This window comes from Erinaceus europaeus, chromosome 3 (genome assembly GCF_950295315.1).
Source record: "Erinaceus europaeus chromosome 3, mEriEur2.1, whole genome shotgun sequence".
Lineage (NCBI taxonomy): Eukaryota > Metazoa > Chordata > Mammalia > Eulipotyphla > Erinaceidae > Erinaceus > Erinaceus europaeus.
This window is the reverse complement of record NC_080164.1, coordinates 184,552,986-184,573,626: the sequence shown is the minus strand read 5'-3', so window position 1 is coordinate 184,573,626 and position 20,641 is coordinate 184,552,986. Positions and strand designations below refer to the sequence as shown.

Below are 20,641 nucleotides of genomic sequence, written 5' to 3'. Positions count from 1 at the left end.
CCTCTGCCTCTCCCTCTCCCTCTGCCTCTGCCTCTCCCTCTCCCTCTCCCTCTGCCTCTCCCTCTCCCTCTGCCTCTCCCTCTCCCTCCCCCTCTCCCTCTCCCTCTCCCTCTCCCTCTCCCTCTCCCTCTGCCTCTGCCTCTCCCTCTCCCTCTCCCTCTGCCTCTCCCTCTCCCTCTGCCTCTCCCTCTCCCTCTGCCTCTCCCTCTCCCTCTCCCTCTGCCTCTCCCTCTCCCTCTCCCTCTGCCTCTCCCTCTCCCTCTGCCTCTGCCTCTCCCTCTCCCTCTGCCTCTCCCTCTCCCTCTGCCTCTCCCTCTCCCTCTCCCTCTCCCTCTGCCTCTCCCTCTCCCTCTGCCTCTCCCTCTCCCTCTGCCTCTCCCTCTGCCTCTCCCTCTCCCTCTCCCTCTCCCTCTCCCTCTCCCTCTCCCTCTCCCTCTCCCTCTCCCTCTGCCTCTCCCTCTCCCTCTGCCTCTCCCTCTCCCTCTCCCTCTCCCTCTCCCTCTCCCTCTCCCTCTCCCTCTGCCTCTGCCTCTCCCTCTGCCTCTCCCTCTCCCTCTCCCTCTCCCTCTCCCTCTCCCTCTGCCTCTGCCTCTCCCTCTGCCTCTCCCTCTCCCTCTCCCTCTCCCTCTCCCTCTCCCTCTCCCTCTGCCTCTGCCTCTCCCTCTGCCTCTCCCTCTCCCTCTCCCTCTCCCTCTGCCTCTCCCTCTGCCTCTGTCTCTCCCTCTCCCTCTCCCTCTGCCTCTGCCTCTGCCTCTGCCTCTCCCTCTCCCTCTGCCTCTCCCTCTCCCTCTCCCTCTCCCTCTACCTCCCCTCTTGGATTTCTGACCATCTCTATCCCATAAATAATTAGAAGAAAGTAAAATGTGCTCCTTCCTTTAAAAAGAAAAAACAAACACCACCTTTCATTAGCTCAGCCAAGTTGCTAGAATATAGTAACTGTGGTGACTTGGCTGAATTTCCAAGCAACAACTTGCACTTCTTCCCCTCCCTCCCTCCTTCCCTCCCTCCTTTTCTTTCTTGTTATTAGATAGGACAGAGACATACTGAGTGGGGAGACGAAGAGAGACACTTGTGAAGCTCTCCCCCTGTAGGTGGGCAATGGGGCCTCAAACCCGGGTCCTTGTGCACTGTAATGTGTGCGCTCTACCAGGTGCACCACCGCCTGTTCCCAGCAGTCTGGTTCTTTTTTTTTTTTAATATTTTCCCTTTTGTTGCCCTTGTTGTTTTTCGTTGTTGTTGTTGTTGATGTTATCGTTGTTGGATAGGACAGAGAGACATGGAGAGAGGAGGGGGAGACAGAGGGGGGAGAGAAAGACAGACACCTGCAGACCTGCTGCACCCACCGCCTGTGAAGCGACTCCCCTGCAGGTGGGGAACCGGGATCCTCATGCCCATCCTTGGGCTTTGCGCCACCTGCGCTTACCCCGCTGCGCCGCCGTCCGGCTCCCAGCAGTCTGGTTCTTAACGTTGGTGATGGTCTCCCAGTCAGTCAGAGTTCTGCTTGCTTAGACAGTCGAGGCGAGCAGTGTCCCGGTAACAACATGGCGTTCGCCTGGGGCCTCGCCCCTGGCCAGGGGACGAGAGGTGACACGGAGACAGCATGAGACGGACCCTTTCCTGAGCACCCCTCACCGAGTGCCTGCTGGGTGCTGGGTGCTGGCGCCAGCCGTCTGCCCGAGGCTCATCTGGAAGTGGTCGTGTACAGGAAGAAGAGCCAGTAGGGGCCGCGGAGGCCGGGCGCGAACGTGGGAGCCCGGTGCTGGACACTGTCGGTCGGGGCCAGAACCGGGCCTGGGAGGGGGCCCCCGAGGCTCGGGCCGGGGCCGTTGCTCCCCGTGCCGTGGGTGGTGTCGGCGTCTGCGGGCGGTTCCCTGCCATGTCCTTGTGAGGGAGACTGAAGGTTTTCGGACGGAACCGGGAGTCTTGAGAGTAGGTGCCCTCACGTGGCGCCCGGCAGGCGGCTGGGAGGCGAGACACCAAAGAGCGCGGGGTCTAGCCCCTGGCTCCACCTTCGGCTGGGGTGGGCGGGCTTCACGGCAGTGGGGCAGTGCTGCAGGTGTCTCTCCCTCGGTCTGTCAGAGGAAAGAAAAAGGAGGGACAGACGGAAGCTGCCGCCAACAGTGGAGTCTGCGGGCACCAAGTCACAGCGGCCACTCTGGTGGGAAGAAATGAAGAAATGAAGAGACGGGAAGCTGCAGAACGGCTGGAGAAGTCAGTCGCGGGAAGTGGACCCGCGGGTGGTGATGCTGCTGTCAGGCAGATACAGAGCAGAGACCCTCACGGGGGGACGGTCCGCGTGTCACAGCGACACCGTAAGCCCGAGTGTCTTTTGCACCAAGTGCCAAAGCTTCAAGATGTGCAGAAGAAAAAGGACACCGATCAGAGGAGGAACACCCCCTCTCCTGCTCACACCCGACTCAGCTGTGCTTTGCCGGATTCGGGGAGCTCCCCAGCATCTGGGGCAGGCCGGGTTCGCGAGGCCGCCCCTCTGCACTCCGGCCCCTGAACACCTGTCTGCAGCCCAGGGGCCAAGGCGGTGGGGCGGGGAGCCTCACGGGGGGCTGCGGCCGGTGGGCGTCCTGGTCTCACGTGGACTCTGACGCCGAGCCCGTGGTGCCCACCTCTGGGGCCCAGTCAGGCCCCTCTGGGCTTCTCTCCAGGGCGGAGGCAGCAGGCAGCAGACAGCAGACCTGCTGGGCCGGCTTCACTCCCGCGAGGCGGCGGAGCGGCGGGGCGGGCGGCCCCGGTCCTCTGCCCTGGCCCTGCAGACACCAGCCCGGCGGCTGCCCGTTCCCCGCTGGCTCCGAGGGCCAGTGCCTTGGGGGTGGTGCTGGCCCGTCTGGGAGGTGGATGCCCTGTGGCATTTCTGTTTGAGGTGAAGTTGGTGAGTTTGTGGGGCACTGCGGACGGTTTTATTCGGCAAGCTCCCTGTTTTGTGTTTAAGCAGACATGTATGTGCGCTTTGCTTTTAGAACTCAATGGTCTGGCGCTGCGGAACACGTTGTGAAAAGGGATTTTTTTTTTCTATTCCAGACGCCTTTTAGTTTTGGCATGAATCATAGGGCCCCACCCCACCCCGCTGGGGATTATTGTCTTCTGTGCAGAAGCGAGCGGGAAGACTCTTCCTTCTTAGAGAGCGGCATAAAGACGGCAGGCAAGCTGGCCCTTCCCGCGGTGCCCCAGGCCGACAGCGCGCTGCACCTGCCCCTCTGGGTGTGCCCCGACTGCCGGCGGGCGGTGGAGAGGGAGGAGCGTGGCGGCGGCGGCGGCGGGCCCGACCAGCCGGTGAGTGAGTGCGGGGCTCCCGGTTGGGCGCCCGCCCGGGCTGCTCTCTTCCCGTGTCCGGTGCCTCCCTGGATCCATTCCGCTCCCCTGACCCCGTGCCGACCCACGGCATCGCGGGAACGCCATCCTCCTGGCTCTGTGCCTGGGTCCGAGGGAGCGGGTGGCCCTTCTGCCCTCACTCTGCTTGCGTGCGCCCTGCCACCCACCTACCGCCCTGGGCCGGCACTTCTGCCACGGGGCTCTGTGGGTCAGGCCGTGCAGACGCCGTGCGTCCTCTCTGCTCCCCTGTCCTCACGCGGCCCTCCGGCTGCTGTGCTTTGCTTCAGTGATTCCCCTGTCGCCTCTGCCTGCCTGCAGGCGGGATCCACGAGGGATCTTGGTCCTGAGAACACTTCCTGGACTGGCACTGACCCATCACCCAGAGTGTGCGAGCGAGCAAAGAAGTGGGCTGTGGAGCCCACACGAGGGGCAGGAAGGCTGCAGGGTCAGGGCCCCTCTCCCTCCCTCCCTCCCTCCCTCCTTCCCGGCTGGGCAGCTGGCTCTCGGGCATCTGCGTGGGCTTGGCTCCAGGCTCTCATCTCCGCATCTCTTGAGGATGTCTCCAGCGTGGTCCCTCTGCTCTGGAAGTTGTCCGCTTTCCCTCTTCAGCCTCCTCCTCGCTCTTGTCTCTCTGCTCTGAGCGCGTGGACCCCGTCCCCAGCGTCTGGTCAGCGTCCGGTCTGGACCGTGTCCGACGGAGCTGGTGCTGTGGCAGCCGTGGGACCTGAGCGTCAGGCGTGACGTGTGTCTTGGTTTCTTTCCACAGGGCCACGACTTCCTCCTTCACTCCCCCCTGGCCGGGCCGCAGCCGGAGGCCGGTGGGAGACTGGCCATGGGTGCACAGACGCTGCCCTCCCCAGGCCTGGGCAGCGCGCCCTCGGACACGGCGGCCTGTGCCTGTGAGGCCTGCAGCGAGCGCAGGTGCGTCGGGCGGGCAGGCATGGGGGTGCCACGTCACTACGCACCTGTACCCACGGGCAGCCAGCTGGCACCATCCAGCCGTGTGGGCAGCGGACCAGGCTCGGGGCTGGGGCCTTGTGAGGTCAGAGCCAGGCCGTCACCTCAGTCTGTGGGCGTTTAGTGGGCGGTCCTGCGGGCGTCTTGTGGGTGTCCCGTGGATGTCTCTTGGAGCTCGCCCACCCTCTGCCCTGCCTGTCTCTCAGGGAGATCTCAGCAGAGACAGCTCGGGAGCCCCAGCAGCTGCAGAACTGCTGGTCGGAGGTGCGCTACATGGTGCGCTGCATCTACCGCCAGGCAGGCACTCCGCTGGCCGACGACCAGGACCCGTCGCTGGTGCCCGACAAGGAGGGTGTGAAAGAGCTTGTGGACAGGTGTGTCTCAACCCCGTGTCCCCCTGCTTCCTGGGGCCTAGCGGGCGCCTGCCAGGGCCTCCCGTCCCCTCCCGTCCAGCCGCAGGGAGCTCGGTGATGACACTTGAGCTCTGGCTTCTGTCTAGTCGCGGGGCATCAAAGGGGTTCTGCCGATTCCCTGCGGTGGCACCGGCACGCACTGTCCCCGGGCCCGTGTGGCCCTGTGGCTGGGCGCCGGGTGGCTGAGCGGGGAAGGGCGGCCCCGGAGCCGTGGGCCTGGCCAGCTGCATCTGAGGTGTCACGGCGAGGCTTCTGCTTTTCTTACTGTGTTGCCCTCCTCTTTTAAATTTACTCACTCACGGAAAAGAGGAGAGAGCATACATCACTCCGGCACGTGTGCTGCCGGGGCCTGAGCTCGGGCCCCCGTGGGTGAGGTCCAGCGCCTTGTGCCACCTCCTGGACCGCCCTCCCTGCTCCTTCCTGAGGCTTTCCAGGTGAAAGCAGTGAGTGTGCGACAGGCGCCCCTCCACGCGGTCTCCTCTCCGCCGACCCCAGGACGGCCGGGGGGCGTGGAGTGGGCTCTGACACCGGCCCCCAGCAAGACACCCGGGCCAGTGGGTGCTCGGGAAGGAGGGCGTGAGAGCCAGCTGGGAGCCTCTGCCTGGCAGGTGACGGTGCAGGCGAGAATCGCACGGCTTCGTGGGCAGCTGTCTCTGCCCCACTTAGTGCATCTGAGGCAGAGAGTGAGGGCTGGGCCCTGTTGGGCTCTGGCTCCTGGTGCCGGCCTGAGCTGAGCTGGGCCCTCGGAACCCCTGCAGGGAAGCCCTGCGCTCTGACCTGGGACTTGGGTCCCCACCCCAGCCTCGTTTCACCCGCTCGGTTGGGTTGTGACGTTGAAGGACGGGCCCCCAGCACTCCCTTGCTTTTTATCTTGTATGTTGTATTTATTTAACGAGAGAGGCACAGAGCGCCCAGAGCCCTGCTGAGCTCTGGCTGATGGTGGTGCTGGGGATGGAACTTGGGGCTTCAGGGCCTCAGACAGGAGGGTCTTTTGCAGGTAGATGCCCTGTGCCTGGGCATGGGGTCATTCTTTTACTTTACTTTTTTTTCTCTTTTCTTATTGTATTAGGTAGGACAGAGCGAAATTGAGAGGGGAGGAGAACATGGGGGGGGAGAGAGAGAGAGAGACCTGCAGACCTGCTTTACCACTTGTGAAGCCTCCCCACCGCAGTTGGGCAGCAAGGGCTCAGACCCGGGTCCCGGCACTTCGTACTCTGTGCAGCTAATGGGGTGCGGCCCTGCTTCCTCGTGGCTGATGCACAGGCCTCACACAGTGGCTGTGGCGCGGGGAAGCAGCAGGGAGCGCATGCTCTGGCCCTACTGGCGGGGAGGGTCCCACAGCTCCCTGGCCTCAGGGTCTCCCCAGCCACCTCTAAGTGGCTGGTGACTTTGGACAGACAGCTGCCAGGCCAGGGTCCCTATTGAGGGGGTCGACACCTCCGACCGGCGCTGCCAGCTGGTGACACCTTGCTCAGCCCCTTCAGGGCACATGCATGTGTGTGCGTGTGTGTGTGTGTGTGCATGTGTGCCTGTGTGTCAGGGGCATCCAGGTGACAGTGCTTTGTCCCTGCAGGCTCTGTGAGCGGGACCCTTACCAGCTGTACCAGCGGCTGGAGCAGCAGGCCCGGGAGTACGTGCTGGAGATGAAGGTTCGCCTGCTCCGGCAGCTGTCGGCCGCCGCCAAGGTGAAGGCCCCGGCCGGCCTGCAGGGCCCCCCGCAGGCCCACCAGTTCATCTCCCTGCTGCTGGAGGAGTACAGAACCCTGTGCCAGGCGGCACGCACTGTTAGCACCTTCCTCGGCACTCTGGTGAGAAGGGCAGGGCAGAGCACAGGCACTCTGGGGCCGGGGCCGGGCCAGGGGCTGGGGCCGGGCCAGGGGCTGGGGCCGGGCCTCCCTGCCGCACTCTGCCATGCGACGGATGCCCGATGGTGTCATGACATGGAAACAGCATCTGGGGCCCTCCATGCGGGCAGATGAGGGAGGGAGGATCGGCGTCCTCAGGACCACGGCCCAGGCGCAGCCCACACAGACTGCTACAGGGCCTTGCCCACGAGACAGGGCAGCTCAGCTCAGACAGCGGCGGGCACGCGCGCGCGCGCGCACACACACACACACACACACACACACACCCCAGTGGAGTAGCCCCTGGATGGCACTGCTCTGCTGGGAGCACAGCCTAGGTCTGAGCCCGGCCCCACCACTCTGTGCCGTTTGTCTCTCTGACTCTCCACAAAACTAAACTAAACTTTGAGGCCCAGGCCGTTTTGCACACATGTTACTGTGAGCAAAGAGCTGGGCTCAGGCTCCGGGTGGGAAACTTGATGAGCGGTGAAGCAGGGCTGCAGGTGTCTCCCTCTCTCCTCTCCGTTCCCTCTCAGCTTCTCCCTGTCATTATCCAGAGTGAGGGTGGCGGGGGAGCTGCGGGGAATGGTGGATTTGTCGCATAGGCATCAAGCCCCAGCAGTAAGTGGGTAAGTAAGACCACACAAGCCCACGAAGCCAAGCCTCGGAGCTGCTTCCTGGCCGAGAGCTCCCGGAGAACGGGGTGTCTGCGGTGGCCGAGCCCATGACGGGCCTCTCTGGCCCATGAGCAGCGGCTGTGCGTGTGTCGCCGAGGCGCTGGGCCGGACCGGCTCCGTCTTCTCAGTCGCCTGTCTGTCCGTCTGTCCCGACCAGGAGAACGAGCATCTGAAGAAGTTCCAGGTGACCTGGGAGCTGCATAACAAGCACCTGTTTGAAAACCTGGTCTTCTCAGAGCCGCTCCTGCAGAGCACCCTGCCGGCCCTGCTGTCCCAGATCAGGTGCGCCCGCATCCCGGGGGCCGCAGACCCAGCGCTGGTGCTGGGACCACAGGGGCGCCACGGGGCGGTCTCGCCCCGCTGTTACCCGCCGCCTGCACTGTGTGTTTCTCCCCACAGGGGCACCCAGGGGTGGCCTCCCGGCAGGAACTGTCAAGCATTACTGCACATGGTCTCTCTCCGTTTCTCTCTCTTACTGGCTTTGCCAAGCTCTAACTTCTTTTTTTTTTAAACTTCTTTATTGGGGAATTAATGCTTTACATTTGACAGTAAGCTCTGACTTCTTTTTTAAAATTTAATTTTATTTATTTTCCCTTTTGTTGCCCTTGTTTTTACTGTTGTTATTGTTGTCATCGTTGTTGGATAGGACAGAGAGAAATGGAGAGAGGAGGGGAAGACAGAGAGGGGGAGAGAAAGACAGACACCTGCAGACCTGCTTCACCACCTGGGAAGCGACTCCCCTGCAGGTGGGGACCCGGGGGCTCAAACCAGGATCCTCACGCCGGTCCTTGTGCTTTGCGCCACCTGTGCTTAACCTGCTGCGCTACCGCCCGACTCCCAAGCTATAACTTCTATACCTGCAGTCTACTCACTTGAGAGGTACAGTCAGTGGCTCTTAGTGAACATTACTAAGCTGTGTTAAAATGTAACAAAATTGATGCTTTACTATTTAAAAATATTTTACTTACCTATTTTTAATTTTTATTTATAAAATGGAAACTGACAAGACCATAGGATTTTATTTATTTTCACTCTAATGAGAGAGAGACAGACTAAGTTAACAGAGAGAGAAAGACCCTCCAGAGCCCTGCTGAGCTCTGGCTGAAGGTGGTGCTGGGGATTGAACCTGGGACCTGGGAGCCTCAGGCAGGAGGGTCTCTGCAGGGCCTCTGTGCCGTCTGCCAGCACTTTTTGGTGTAGGTCGCTGGCGCTGCATTCGCACCGATGAGGAACAGCCCTCATCACAGGAGACTCAGCAGAGAAGACTCACTCCCTGTTGCTGCTCCTTGTCCTTGTTTGCCGGGTCCCTCACGCCACGCCCCCATTCACCTGTTAAAGAACATCACCCACCCCGTAGGCACCCTTCCCCCACTGATACCGTCAGGCGGCGGCAGGCTCCGAGAGCTGGCCCTTGGTCAGCTTCCACGCCGTCCCCACGGCAGCACCCGCCCCGTCCTGTCTGCTTACCCAAAGCTTAATTTCGGACGTGGGCTTTAGTAGATTTGGGACGTTTAAGTAAATCCACTCAGTGGCCGCACTCCTTCCCCGTGCACACGCCTCTCCCGTTTGTCGTCAGCTGAGCAAAATCCATAGTCACAGGCAGCGTGATGCCTGTGGGGAGATGGCGCGTGCACTCTCGCGCCGGAGGCTCTGAGGTCTCGGGGTCGATACCCCGCACCACCACAAGCCAGAGCTGTGTGATGCGCCCAGACTTTTCTCCGTACACCCACCTCCCCCACCCCCCGTCTTTAACCACCACACCGTGTGTGAGTGGAGGAGGGCGGCAGAGTGGGTGTGAGCGCGCAGCCCCTGGGGTCTCCGTCTGCTGAGGTGGCTTCTCTGACGCTCAGTGGGTAGCGTGTCTGCCCGTCACGCCCGACACCCTCGAGAGCAGCACAGACGGCGTGTGTGGTGGTGGCTCCCCCGCGGGTGCCGGGCGCTCCTCCCCGGGGCGGAGGCTGGAGGCCCGAGCCCGGCCGCACTGAGAGGCCCCGTCCGTCCGCAGGCTGGGCAGCTCGACCCACGACACGTGTGGCGGGGACGCCTACAGCTCGCTGCTGCGGCGCTACCAGCGCTCGGAGGAGGAGCTGCGGCGGGTGGCGGAGGAGTGGCTGCAGTGCCAGCAGCGGATCGACGCCTACGTGGGCGAGCAGGTGGGGAGCCGGGACGGGACGGATGGGGCCGGGGCCGGGGCCCGAGGCGTTGTCCCCCATGGTCTGAGGACCCGGCCTCCCGCTGACGCGAAGGCTTCTTGCTCTTGTGCCCTCAGATGACGATGAAGACCAAGCAGCGCGTGCTCCTGGGAGACTGGGGCCTCTTCAGACAGCGCTGGCTCACGGCGGAGCAGGTGAGGCCTGGGGGACACACGGGCCAGGCTCGCCCCTTGCTCGGGCACAGCCTCCAGCCAGAGAGGGACTGTCCCCCCGCCACTCCCCTCCCCTCCCCTCGTCTCCTCTTGCCACCTCCGCCCTCCTAAGACGTGGGCCCCCAGACCTCCCCTCGGGCTCCTGTCCCCTTTGGTGGCTCTGCCGCCCACCAGAGCTGCCCCCAGAGCCAAGTCGGCGGAAGTTGCGGCCCACTTTCCCTGCAGCACCTGGACTCCCCGTTGTCCACACCGGCCCCCGCATTGCCCGGCCTCCTTGCTCCCGGCCGCGGGCTCCTGCTGGCGCCCCGGAGTCCACGGAGCCCGGGCTGGGGCGCAGTCCGGGGGGCCTCGTCCACCGTTTGGGTGCCAGCCCCCACCCCCCCCACCCCAGCAGGTCTCACGCGGCCTCCCCGGCTCCTGGCGCCGTCTCCCGCCCAGGTCCTGCCCGTGTCCTCTGTGGGCAGCCAGCCAGCGCCCAGAGCTGAGGCGCCCAGGCTAGGGCCGCTCACCTCACCGTGCCGCCCGCCCGTCCCCTTGTGCCCGCAGGTGTATCACAGGAGCGCGGCGCCCAGCGAGAGCGGCTTCCCGGAGGCCGCGCGGCACACCCCGGCCCCGGCCCCACGGCTGAGCCCGCCCGACTGCCCCAACTGCAGCTACAGGCGGAGGTGAGCACGGCCCGGGCCCGGGCGCGGAGGCGAGAGGCCGGGTCCCGCGCTCGCCGCCGACCGTCCGCCTCCCCCCAGGTGCGCCTGCGACGGCTGCAGCCTTTCGCACATCCTCACCTGCGGCATCGTGGACCCGCCCGCGGCCGGCGACATCCACGTCCAGCAGCTGCTGCTCCCGGCGGCCCCCGACTACCTGTCCGAGACGCGGCCCCCGAGCGCCAGCGCGTCCTCCGCCAGCTCGGGCTCAGGCTCCGCCTCCCCCGTGAACGGCCCGCAGCACCCCAGGCTGCTCCTCACCGACGGCTCCGCGCCGACCTTGTAAGTCGACGGCTGCCCCCGCCCGTGCCCCCCAGCAGGACCCTCCGTAGAGAGGACCCTGTAGCTGGCGTCCCGGAGGAACAGACCCGGGTGTGTGGGGCCTGAGGAGCCCGGCAGGTCCGCCCGGTCCTCCCTCCCGCGTCCCACGGAGCCGAGGGGAGCGGCGGAGCCCGAGGGAGGGCTGCCGCTCTGGAGGCTTTGCCTTCAGCCTTGTGAGTCTCGTGTGGACATGGGCTCAGACAGTCATCTTGGTGGGCCTAGTCCCAGCTCTGGCAGCAGAAGTGAGCGGCAGCAGCTTCTCTCAGAGCTGCAACCTGACTGTGTGTCCTCTGTCAGCCACTGGGCTGGGGAGGGCCGTCCTCGCTGCTGTCACGGCCGCTGGTGCCGCCCGTGGGCGCGCGCGTCACCCTGAGGACGGGGAGGCTGCGGAGACGGGCCGCAGCTCCGGCCTCGCCTCACGGGGTCAGCGTCTCCCGCGTCAGTCGCCTCTGCTTTGTGTCCTCTCTTCCTCCCGCCACGTCTGGGTGGACGAGTCTGCTCCTACGGTGGCGCCCTGCAAGTTGGGGCTCTGCCGCTTCCCTCGAGCCTCAGTGCCGGTGTGAGCCTGACCCAGGCCCCAGACTCCCGGCTCAGGTGTGCAGCCAAGAGAAGCAGCCCTCTCTGGGGTGCTGTCTGCACTTCCTTCTGCGAGCCTGCAGGGTGCAGACACTTGCTCTGCGAGTGAGTCTGGACACACAGCTACAGCCAGGCGGCCCCCAGTCAGGAATGACTGTCTGGGGAGCCCCTGTGCCCTGGGGCAGAAGGCCGGCCTGGCACCGCTGTGGGCGTCTCGAGCCACTGGCTCCGAGCCAGGGCTCTGTGCGCCAGTGTTCGACACTTTAAGGGCCCTCGGTCGGTGGGGCCTGGAATCTGCTCCCCTTCTGGCAACCGGTTCCCTTGCTCCTTGCAGGGGCCCTTTGCTGAAGGGCCCGGGAGGCAGTGCACTGAGCAGCGCCGACCTGGGCACCCCACATGCCACAGTGGCGCTCTGATTTTGGTCTCCTCCCCATTTTGTGTTCATGATGAAAGTTGTCTCACTCAGTTGGGCGCTTCTCAAGGTAGTGCTCGCTCCAGCAGACGGCCTGGTGGTCGGAGTTCAGGCCTGCCTCACATGGTGCACCTGCTTCTCTGGGCCTGCACTTGAGTGACCGCGAGTGTTTAGGAGTTGGTTTGTTGTCCTAAAGGAGACTGGATCCTTCTGTGGCTGTGTCTGTCTGCCAGGAGGGCACAAACTGGTGCGAGGCGTTGGCCGGAATACTTGTGGAGCCCTTCAGTTTTGTCTCTCTTTTTTAAAAAATTTTTTATTATACTTATTTATTTTCCCTTTTGTTGCCCTTATTGTTCTTTTTTATTGTTGTTGTTACTGATGTCGTCGTTGTTGGATAGGACAGAGAGAAATGGAGAGAGGAGGGGAAGACAGAGGGGGAGAGAAAGACAGACACCTGCAGACCTGCTTCACCGCCTGGGAAGTGACTCCCCAGTTTTGTCTTTCTTTTTTAAAACCTTTTTTTTAAAAAAAAGATTTTATTTATTAATGAGTAAGATTGGAGCGAGAGAGAGAAAGAACCAGATATCACTCTGGTACATATTATGCTGCCGGGGATTGAGCTCAGGACCTCATGCTTGAGAGTCTAGTGCCTTAGCCACTGCGCCACCTCCCGGACCACTCGTTTTGTCTTTCTTTCTGTTTTATTTGACAGGCCAGAGAGACATTGAGAGAAGAGGGGGAGATAGAGAGAGAGAGAGAGACAAACACCTGCCACCCTGCCCCGCTGCTCGCAGGGTGACGTGTAAGCTCAGCCAGGTGTGCTGCCGCCCACGCCCCTGTTCTGATCTGACTCTGGGGCGGCTGCTCGGTGGATGTGTGGTGTCCGTCCGGCTCACCCTCCGCAGCTCCCTCCATTCCCCCACTTTGGGGATCTGATCTGCCGTTCCCACAGTCGGCACCCGCGTCTGTTTAGTATCAGCTGAACTGCTGGTGGCGGGCGGCCTGAGGAGCCCTCGGTGACCCCACAGGGGCGGGCGGACTGGCTTGGGGAGCGGCTTCAGCCACCTCTCCTCCAGCTGCAGTGACGACGAAGACGAAGACGTTGCTCCCCTGTCGGCTAAGTTCGCGGACATCTACCCGCTGAGTAGCTACGGGGACACCGAGGTGGTGGCCGCGATGAACGGAGTCCACAGCGAGCTCAGCGGTGGCGGGGAGAAGCTGGCGCTGAAGGACGAGGTGGGTGGGGGTGTCCTTGCAGCAGGGTGCCGGGCGCGGTGGGGCTCTCCAAGCCGTGAGAGTCAGAGGCAGTTCTTCAAGTCCCCCCAGGTCAGCAGCACCAGCAGCAGCTCTTCGGAAGGTGAAGACGAAGACGTGGACGGCGAGAGCAGTGGGGAGCCGCCGGGGTCCCTGAAGGAAGAGGGCCCCCCGGGGGCCGGGAGCCCCAGGAAGGAGGAGAGCCGGGCAGACAGCCCTCTGCCCGCCTGCCCGGCTCAGCAGGTACCGTGTCTGTTCCCTGCCCGTGACTGTTTGCTCTGAACCCGAGCGTTCTCGAGAACCGTGAACTTTTGAGGACGGGGCGGGGGCGGTCAGGGTTGACTCATCAGGCGGACTCGACTCGACTCCTAGCCCCGTCGCGACCCTTGCTTCTCTCGCTTGGTGACGCAGTCCAATGCGTGACGGTGACTGCGGCAGCCCTGAGCCCCTCCTGGCGGACGGGCTCCTGCACGTCGTGGAGACCAGGCAGGTGTTGTAGAGCTGCAGAGACACTGGGCCACCCACGGGTAGTCTCTGCCGACCAGGCACCTCAACTGACTTCTCTGTCTTTGCTGTAATACACGCTCAAGCAGGTTTTTTTTTTTTTTCCCTCCAGGATTTTGCCTGCACTGCAAATCCATTTTTCCCCTTTTGTTGCCCATGTTTATTGATGTTATTATTATTGTTGTCATTGCTATTATTGTTGGATAGGACAGAGAAATGGAGAGAGGAGGGGAAGACAGAGAGGGGGACAGAAAGACAGACACCTGCAGACCTGCTTCACCGCCTGTGAAGCGACTTCCCTGCAGGTGGGGAGCGGGGGGCTCAAACCCGGATTCTTATGCCGGTCCTTGTGCTTCGCACCACCTGCACTTAACCCACTGCGCTACCCCTCCCCCCACTAAAGCTATATCTTTCCGTTAAGAAACTGCTTGAGGGAGTCGGGCGGTTAAGCACACGTGGCGCAAAGCGCAAGGACCGGCGTAAGGATCCCGGTTCGAGCCCCCGGCTCCCCACCTGCAGGGGAGTCGCTTCCCAGGCGGTGAGGCAGGTCTGCAGGTGTCTGTCTTTCTCTCCCCCTCTCTGTCTTCCCCTCCTCTCTCCATTTCTCTCTGTCCTATCCAACAGCGACATCAATAACAACAACAATAATAACTACAACAATAAAACAACAAAGGCAGCAAAAGGGGATAAATAAATAGATACTTAAAAAAAAAAAAGGGCAACAAAAAGGGAAAAAAAATAGCCTCCAGGAGCAATAGATTCGTTTTTCCTCCAGCAATAACCCTGGAGGTAAAAAAAGAAAAAAAGAAATAGCTTTAGTTTAGCAGTTAGTTTGGGTCCGGGTCTCGGCAGTCAAGGTGGTGTTAGGTATGGCCGTGCTCTTGCTCCCCTCCCTGCGCTGTGCATTAAAGAGCTTTGCACTTGGCAGTGTGTCCTGACCGTGTCTGTCTGTGCAGCCGGCCACCTGGCCTCACCCACCCTGTCGCTGTGCAGGTCGATCACAGCCCTTTTGACGGACATTGAACCTCTGTTCCCCAGCTGTTTCCATTACTCGCTGCTCAGCGACAGGCATGTCCACGGGTGGGAGCAGGTGTGGCCTTAGGTGCCGGGGATCGAACCTGGGACTATGGAGCCTCAGGCTGGAGAGTCTGTGCAGAACCATGGTACTGCCTCCCCTGCCTGTCATGTCACTTTCTTTTTTTTTTGCCTCCAGGGTGAACACTGGGGTTCGGTGCCTGCACTATGAACCCACTGCTCCTGGAGGCCATTTTCCTTTTTTTTTTTTTTTTTCAATCTTTATTTGTTGTGTAGAAACAGTCAGAAACTGAGAGGAAGGGGGAGATAGAGAAGGAGATAGAGAGATACTTGCCACCCTGCTTCACCGCTTATGAAGCTTTCCCTCTACAGATGGGGACCGGGGGCTTGAACCTGGGTACTTGTGCACTGGGGACCAAGGGCTCGAACCTGGGTCCTTGTGCACTATAACGTGCGCTCAACTAGGTGCGCCATCACCCAGCCCCCATTTTTCCCATTTTTGTTGCCCTTGTTGTTGTTGTTGGCTAGGACAGAGAGAAATGGAGAGAGGAGGGGAAGACAGAGGGGGAGAGAAAGGCAGACACCTGCAGACCTGCTTCACCGCCTGTGAAGCGACTCCCCTGCAAGTGGGGAGCTGGGGGCTCGAACTGCGATCCTGACGCCCACCCTTGAGCCTCATGCCATGTGCCCTTACCCCAGGGCTGTACTGCCCAGCCCCCTATCATTTCACTTTTTTTAAAAAAAATTTATTTCTTCACTGGAGAATTAATGTTTTACATTCAACAGTAAATACAATAGTTTGTACATGCATAACATCCCCCAGATTCCCATTTAACAATACAACCCCCACTATGTCATTCATCATCTTTCATGGACCTGTATTCTCCCCACCCACCCACCCACCCCAGAGTCTTTGACTTGGGGGCAATACGCCAATTCCATTTCAGGTTCTACTTGTGTTTTCTTTTCTGATTTTGTTTTTCAACTTCTGCCTGAGAGTGAGATCATCCCATATTCATCCTTCTGTTTCTGACTTATTTCACTCAACATGATTTTTTTTTTGTTTGTGTATTTTATTTTTTATTTTATTTTATTTTATTTTATTTTTTTTTATTTAAGAAAGGACTAATTAACAAAACCATAGGGTAGGAGGGGTACAACTCCACACAATTCCCACCGCCCAATCTCCATATCCCACCCCTTCCCCCGATAGCTTTCCCATTCTCTATCCCTCTGGGATCATGGACCCAGGATCATTGTGGGTTGCAGAAGGTAGAAGGTCTGGCTTCTGTAATTGCTTCCCCACTGAACATGGGCGTTGACTGGTCGGTCCATACTCCCAGTCTGCCTCTCTCTTTCCCTAGTAGGGTGGGTCTCTGGGGAAGCTGAGCTCCAGGACACATTGGTGGGGTCTTCAATCCAGGGAAGTCTGGCCAGCATCCTGATGACACCTGGAACCTGGTGACTGAAAAGAGAGTTAACATACAAAGCCAAACAAATTGTTGAGCAATCATGGACCCAAAGCTTGGAAAAGTGGAGAGGAAGTATTAGGGAGATACTCACTGCAAACTCTAGTGTACTTCTGCTTTCTTACTTTGGTGCCATACTCCAAACTCAGTCATTTTTTTTTTTTTTTTTTTTTCAAACTCAGTCATTTTCTGCTTTGCGTTTCTACTTCTTTTTTTTTTTTTTTTACATGCATAACATTCCCCAGATTCCCATTTAACAATACAACCCCCACTATTTCATTCATCATTTTTCATGGACCTGTATTCTCCCCACCCACCCACCCACCCCAGAGTCTTTTACTTTGGTGTAATACTCCAATTCCATTTCAGGTTCAACTTGTGTTTTCTTTTCTAATCTTGTTTTTCAACTTCGGCCTGAGAGTGAGAATATCATCCCATATTCATCCTTCTGTTTCTGACTTATTTCACTCAACATGATTTTTTCAAGGTCCATCCAAGATCGGCTGAAAACGGTGAAGTCACCATTTTTTACAGCTGAGTAGTATTCCATTGTGTATCTAGACCACAGCTTGCTCAGCCACTCATCTGTTGTGGGACACCTGGGTTGCTTCCATGTTTTGGCTATTACAAATTGTGCTGCCAAGAACAAATGTGTACACAGATATTTTTGGATGGATGTGTTGAGTTCCTTAGGATCTATCCCCAGGAGGGGAATGGCAGGGTCATAGGGTAGGTCCACTTCTAGCCTTCTGAGAGTCTCCAGACTGCTCTCCACAGAGGCTGGACCCATTGGCATTCCCACCAGCAGTGCAGGAGGGTTCCTTTGACCCCACAGCCTCTCCAGCATTTGCTGCTGTTACCTTTTCTGATGTGTGACATTCTCACAGGAGTGAAGTGATATCTCATTGTTGTCTTGATTTGCATTTCTCTGACAATCAGAGACTTGGAGCATTTTTTTATGTGTTTCTCGGCCTTTTGGATCTCTTCTGTGGTGAATATTCTTTCCAAGTCCTCCCCCCATTTTTGGATGGGGTTATTTGTTGTCTTGTTGTTGAGTCTGGCAAGCTCTTTATGTATGTTGGTTATTAAACTCTTATCTGATGTATGGCATGTAAAGATCTTCTCCCATTCTGTGAGGGGTCTCTTGATTTGGGTAGTGGTTTCTTTTGCTGTGAAGAAGCTTTTTAATTTGATGTAGTCCCATAGGTTTATACTTGCCTTAGTCTTCTTTGTAATTGGATTCGTTTCATTGAAAATGTCTTTAAAATGTATGCAGAAAAAAGTTCTGCCAATATTTTCCTCTAAGTATCTGATAGTTTGTGGTCTAACATCCAAGTCCTTGATCCACTTGGAATTTACTTTTGTATTTGGTGAAATACAGTGATTCAGTTTCATTCTTCTGCATGTTTCAACCCATTGTTTCCAACACCATTTGTTGAAAAGACTCTGCTTTCCCCCATGTAATAGTCTGGGCCCCTTTGTCAAAGATTAGATGTCCATACGTGTGGGGCCTCATTTCTGGGCTCTCAATTCTATTCCACTGGTCAGTGTGTCTGTTCATGTTCCAGTACCAAGCAGTTTTGATGACAGTGGCCCTATAATACAGTTTGAGATCTGGGAGTGTGATGCCTCCAGTTCTGTTCTTTTTTCTCAAGACTGTTTTGGCAATTCTAGGTCTTTTCTGGTTCCAGATAAACATTTGTAACATTTGTTCTATTCTCCTAAAAAATGTGCTTGGGATCTTGATGGGAATCGCATTAAATTTGTAGATGGCTCTGGGTAATATATTCATTTTGATGATGTTAATTCTTCCAACCCATGAACATGGAATATCTTTCCACTTCTTTGTGTCTTTTTCAATTTCCTTGAGTAGTGACTCATAATTTTCAGTATACAAGTCTTTCACTTCTTTGGTTAGGTTTACTCCTAGATATTTTATTGTTTTTGTAGCTATAGTAAAAGGAATTGATTTCTGGATTTCAATTTCTTCTAACTTAGTGTTTGCATAGAGGAATGCCACTGACTTTTGAATGTTAATTTTGTAGCCTGACACCTTACTGTATTGCCTGATGATTTCCAAAAGCTTCTTGCTGGATTCCTTAGGATTTTCCATGTATACTATCATGTCATCTGCAAATAAGGAGAGTTTGACTTCTTCTCTTCCAATCTGTATGCCTTTAACTCCTTGCTCCTGCCTGATTGCTATGGCAAGAACTTCCAACACTATGTTGAATAGTAATGGTGATAGTGGGCAGCCCTGTCTAGTACCTGATCTGAGTGGAAATGCTTCTAGTTTTTCACCATTGAGTATGATGTTGGCTGTAGGTTTGCTATATATAGACTCCACTATCTTCAGGAATTTTCCATCTATTCCCATTTTTTGTAGTATTTTGATCATAAAGGAATGTTGTATTTTGCCAAAGGCTTTCTCTGCATCTATTGATATGACCATGTGGTTTTTGGTCTTGCTTTTGTTGATGTGGTGGATCACATTGATTGATTTACGTATATTAAACCAACCTTGCATGCCTGGGTTAAACCCCACTTGGTCATGATGAACAATCTTTTTAATATACTGCTGTATCCAGTTGGCTAGAATTTTGTTCAGTATTTTCGCATCTATGTTCATCAGAGATATTGGTCTGTAGTTTACTTTTTTGGTTGTGTCCCTGTCTGCTTTTGGTATCAGGGTGATGTTGGCTTCATAGAAGCTGGCAGGGAGTACTCCAGTGTCTTCAATCTTCTGGAAGACTTTTAAAAGTAGAGGTATTAGTTCTTCTTTGAAAGTTTTGTAGAATTCATTTGTAAAACCATCTGGTCCAGGACTTTTACTTTTGGGGAGATTTTTGATGACTGTTTCAATTTCATTAGCTGTTATGTGCCTGTTCATGTTATCCACTTCCTCTTTACTTAGTTTTGGAAGTTGGTAGGTATCTAGGAAATCGTCCATTTCTTCCAGGTTCTCTAGCTTGGTGGCATATAGTTGTTCATAGAAGCCTCGCATGATATGTTGAATTTCTGCGGTGTCTGTTGTGATAGCTCCTCTTTCATTTACTATCCGATTTATTTGGGTCTTCTCCCTTTTTTGTTTTGTGAGTCTGGCTAAAGGTTTGTCGATTTTGTTTACTCTTTCGAAGAACCAACGTTTACTTTCGTTGATCTTTTGTATGGTTTTCCTATTCTCAATGTTATTTATTTCTGCCCTAACTTTAGTGATTTCTGACCTTCTGGTTGCTTTAGGATTCCTTTGTTGTTCTTCTTCTAGGTCTTTAAGATGTGCAATCAGGCTATTTATTTTAGCTTTTTCTTGTTTCCTAATGTGTGCTTGTATGGCTATGAACTTCCCTCTCTGTACTGCTTTAGCTGTGTCCCAAATATTTTGATAGCTTGTGTCTTCATTTTCATTGAACTCTCGAAACATTTTGATTTCTTCCTTTATTTCCTCTTTGACCCAGAAGTTGTTAAGAAGTGTACTGTTGAGCTTCCACATTTTGGGACTGTTACTAATCTTTTGTTGATTGTTAAGTGTTAGTTTAATTCCATTGTGGTCTGAGAAGATGCTTGGGATGATTTCAATGCTCTTGAATTGGCTGATGCTGTCTGTGGCCTAACATATGGTCTGTTCTTGAGAATGACCCATGTGGATTTGAGTAAAATGTGTATTCCAGTTTCTTGGGATGAATGACTCTGAAAATGTCCAATAGTTCTAGTTTATCTATCTCTTCATTTAGCTCCATTATGTCTTTATTGATTTTCTGCCTGGATGATCTGTTAAGTTGAGAGAGTGGGGTGTTGAAGTCCCCTACTATGACTGTGTTGCTGTTAATATATTGCTGTAGCTCTTTCAGTAGAAGTTTGATGTATTTAGATGGCTTCTCATTGGGTGCATAGATGTTAATAATTGTGAAGTCCTCTTGATTGACTGATCCTCTGAGCATTAAGTAGTGTCCATTCCTATCTTTTTTAATCTTATCTATTTTAAAGTCTATCATGTCAGATATGAGAATAGCTGCTCCTGCCCTTTTTTGTGGGCCATTGGCTTGTATGATAGTTTTCCATCCTTTCACTTTAAGTCTGTGTTTGTCTTGTTGAGTTAGGTGGGTTTCCTGTAGACAGCATATTGTTGGGTTGTGTTTTCTAATCCATCTTCCTACTCTGTCTTTTAATAGGTGAATCCAGGCCATTGACATGTATTGATATCAAAGATTGAAGATATTTTAACGCCATTCTTGTAGAGTTTTAGAGTGTTCTGATATATGTCCTATTTGTGGTGGTCTGGTTGTTTATAGGAGACCTTTCAGAACTTCTTTCAGGGCAGGCTTGTTGATGGTTGATTCCTTCAACTGTTGCTTGTCTGAGAAGGTTTTGATGCCTCCATCTAGTCTGAATGACAGTCTAGCAGGATACAGTATTCTTGGCTGAAAGCCTTTCTCATTGAGCACTCGATAGATATCTTGCCATTCTCTTCTGGCCTGTAGTGTTTGTATGGAGAAGTCTGCTGCTAATCTTATGGGTTTTCCTTTGTAGGTGACTCTTTGTTTTTCTCTTGCAGCCTTGAGGATCCTTTCTTTATTCCTTTCCATTCTAAGTATGACATGTCTTGGTGTCTTTAGGTCTGGGTTAATTCTGTTTGGGACCCTCTGGGCTTCTTGAATCTTTATGTCTTTGGTGTTGTCTAGACTAGAGAAGTTTTCAGCTACTATGGCCTGGAAAATTCTTTCTTCCTCTCCTTCTCTTTCTTCCTCTGGTAAGCCAATAATGCGTGTATTGTTTCTTTTGAAGTCATCCT

At 56.0% G+C, this 20,641-nt stretch overlaps 1 protein-coding gene across 3 annotated transcripts in view; it reads left to right on the top strand.

Moving 5' to 3' along the window:
- Window positions 1-20,641, top strand: part of FAM193A (family with sequence similarity 193 member A) — a 57,153-nt gene that overhangs the window by 13,553 nt on the left and 22,959 nt on the right. For 2 of the 3 annotated variants that reach the window (XM_060188491.1, XM_060188490.1), the window contains 10 exons: window positions 4,091-4,245; window positions 4,488-4,655; window positions 6,268-6,502; window positions 7,373-7,497; window positions 9,221-9,368; window positions 9,485-9,562; window positions 10,127-10,245; window positions 10,324-10,563; window positions 12,667-12,826; window positions 12,908-13,087. In XM_060188491.1, coding sequence (XP_060044474.1) covers window positions 4,091-4,245; window positions 4,488-4,655; window positions 6,268-6,502; window positions 7,373-7,497; window positions 9,221-9,368; window positions 9,485-9,562; window positions 10,127-10,245; window positions 10,324-10,563; window positions 12,667-12,826; window positions 12,908-13,087 — 1,608 coding nt within the window. Of the gene's footprint in view, window positions 1-4,090; window positions 4,246-4,487; window positions 4,656-6,267; window positions 6,503-7,372; window positions 7,498-9,220; window positions 9,369-9,484; window positions 9,563-10,126; window positions 10,246-10,323; window positions 10,564-12,666; window positions 12,827-12,907; window positions 13,088-20,641 lie in introns of those variants that run through there. The other variant, XM_060188489.1, reaches the window with a different exon arrangement.